Raw genomic sequence first — 657 nt, 5'->3', positions numbered from 1 at the left:
GCCGCCTGGGGTTGAGAAGCTCGTTTGTGCTGGCAGGAAGGGTTGGATATGGGAGGAGAGGTGAGGACTAGCCTTGAGGACCAGTTTCTTGAAGCTGGTGAGACCAACAAGAGTGGCTGGTTGCTGCAAACCTTTTTAAGGGTCTTGAGCAGGAGGGAGACAAAAATGACACGTCCAAACGCCTGTTGACTGCTCTGTTCCTAAGGAGGGGGTGAAGGATCTGGTCCATGGAGCTGTCTGCCCTGGTTTTAGCAACCTTGGGGTCAGGCCATCGGGTAAACGGCGCTGACAGTCTGTGGCAGGAGACCAAGATCTGGTTTTTGACGTTAATCCTGAATTTTGTTGTGGCTGGGATGTTCCAGCCCTGGGATAATCCGACCCCCTCTTTGGGATGGGTGTTTCCTCCTCTCTTCATGCCGTCTTTTTCTTGGTGTCTTCCGCTTCCAGGGGTAACATGAGAGGCCGAAAGCCGTACAAGGAAGGAACCTCGTGTTCGCAGTGTCCTGAGGGCAGAGTCTGCGTCGACTCTTTGTGTGGTAAGGGAAGGGGAGTGGCACGTGTCCCTTGGCAGGACTCAGACCCCTGGGTCTGAGCTTGGGGTTCCTGGAGCTATCAGAAAGGTTCCAGGGCTGGACCGTGAGACATCAAGTGCGATGG

General features: G+C 54.8%; 1 protein-coding gene across 1 annotated transcript in view; it reads left to right on the top strand.

Moving 5' to 3' along the window:
• PI16 (peptidase inhibitor 16) overlaps positions 1 to 657 on the top strand; it is a gene marked incomplete at its 3' end in the record, with an annotated part of 4693 nt that overhangs the window by 3695 nt on the left and 341 nt on the right. The window contains exon 4 of the mRNA XM_009870848.1: positions 448 to 536. Within this exon, the coding sequence (XP_009869150.1) occupies positions 448 to 536 (89 nt within the window). The remainder of the gene's footprint in view (positions 1 to 447; positions 537 to 657) is intronic.

The sequence above is a fragment of the Apaloderma vittatum genome, unplaced genomic scaffold, assembly GCF_000703405.1.
Source record: "Apaloderma vittatum isolate BGI_N311 unplaced genomic scaffold, ASM70340v1 scaffold9146, whole genome shotgun sequence".
Classification (NCBI taxonomy): domain Eukaryota; kingdom Metazoa; phylum Chordata; class Aves; order Trogoniformes; family Trogonidae; genus Apaloderma; species Apaloderma vittatum.
Note: the sequence above shows the minus strand (reverse complement) of the source record. Positions and strands in the feature narration are given on the sequence as shown.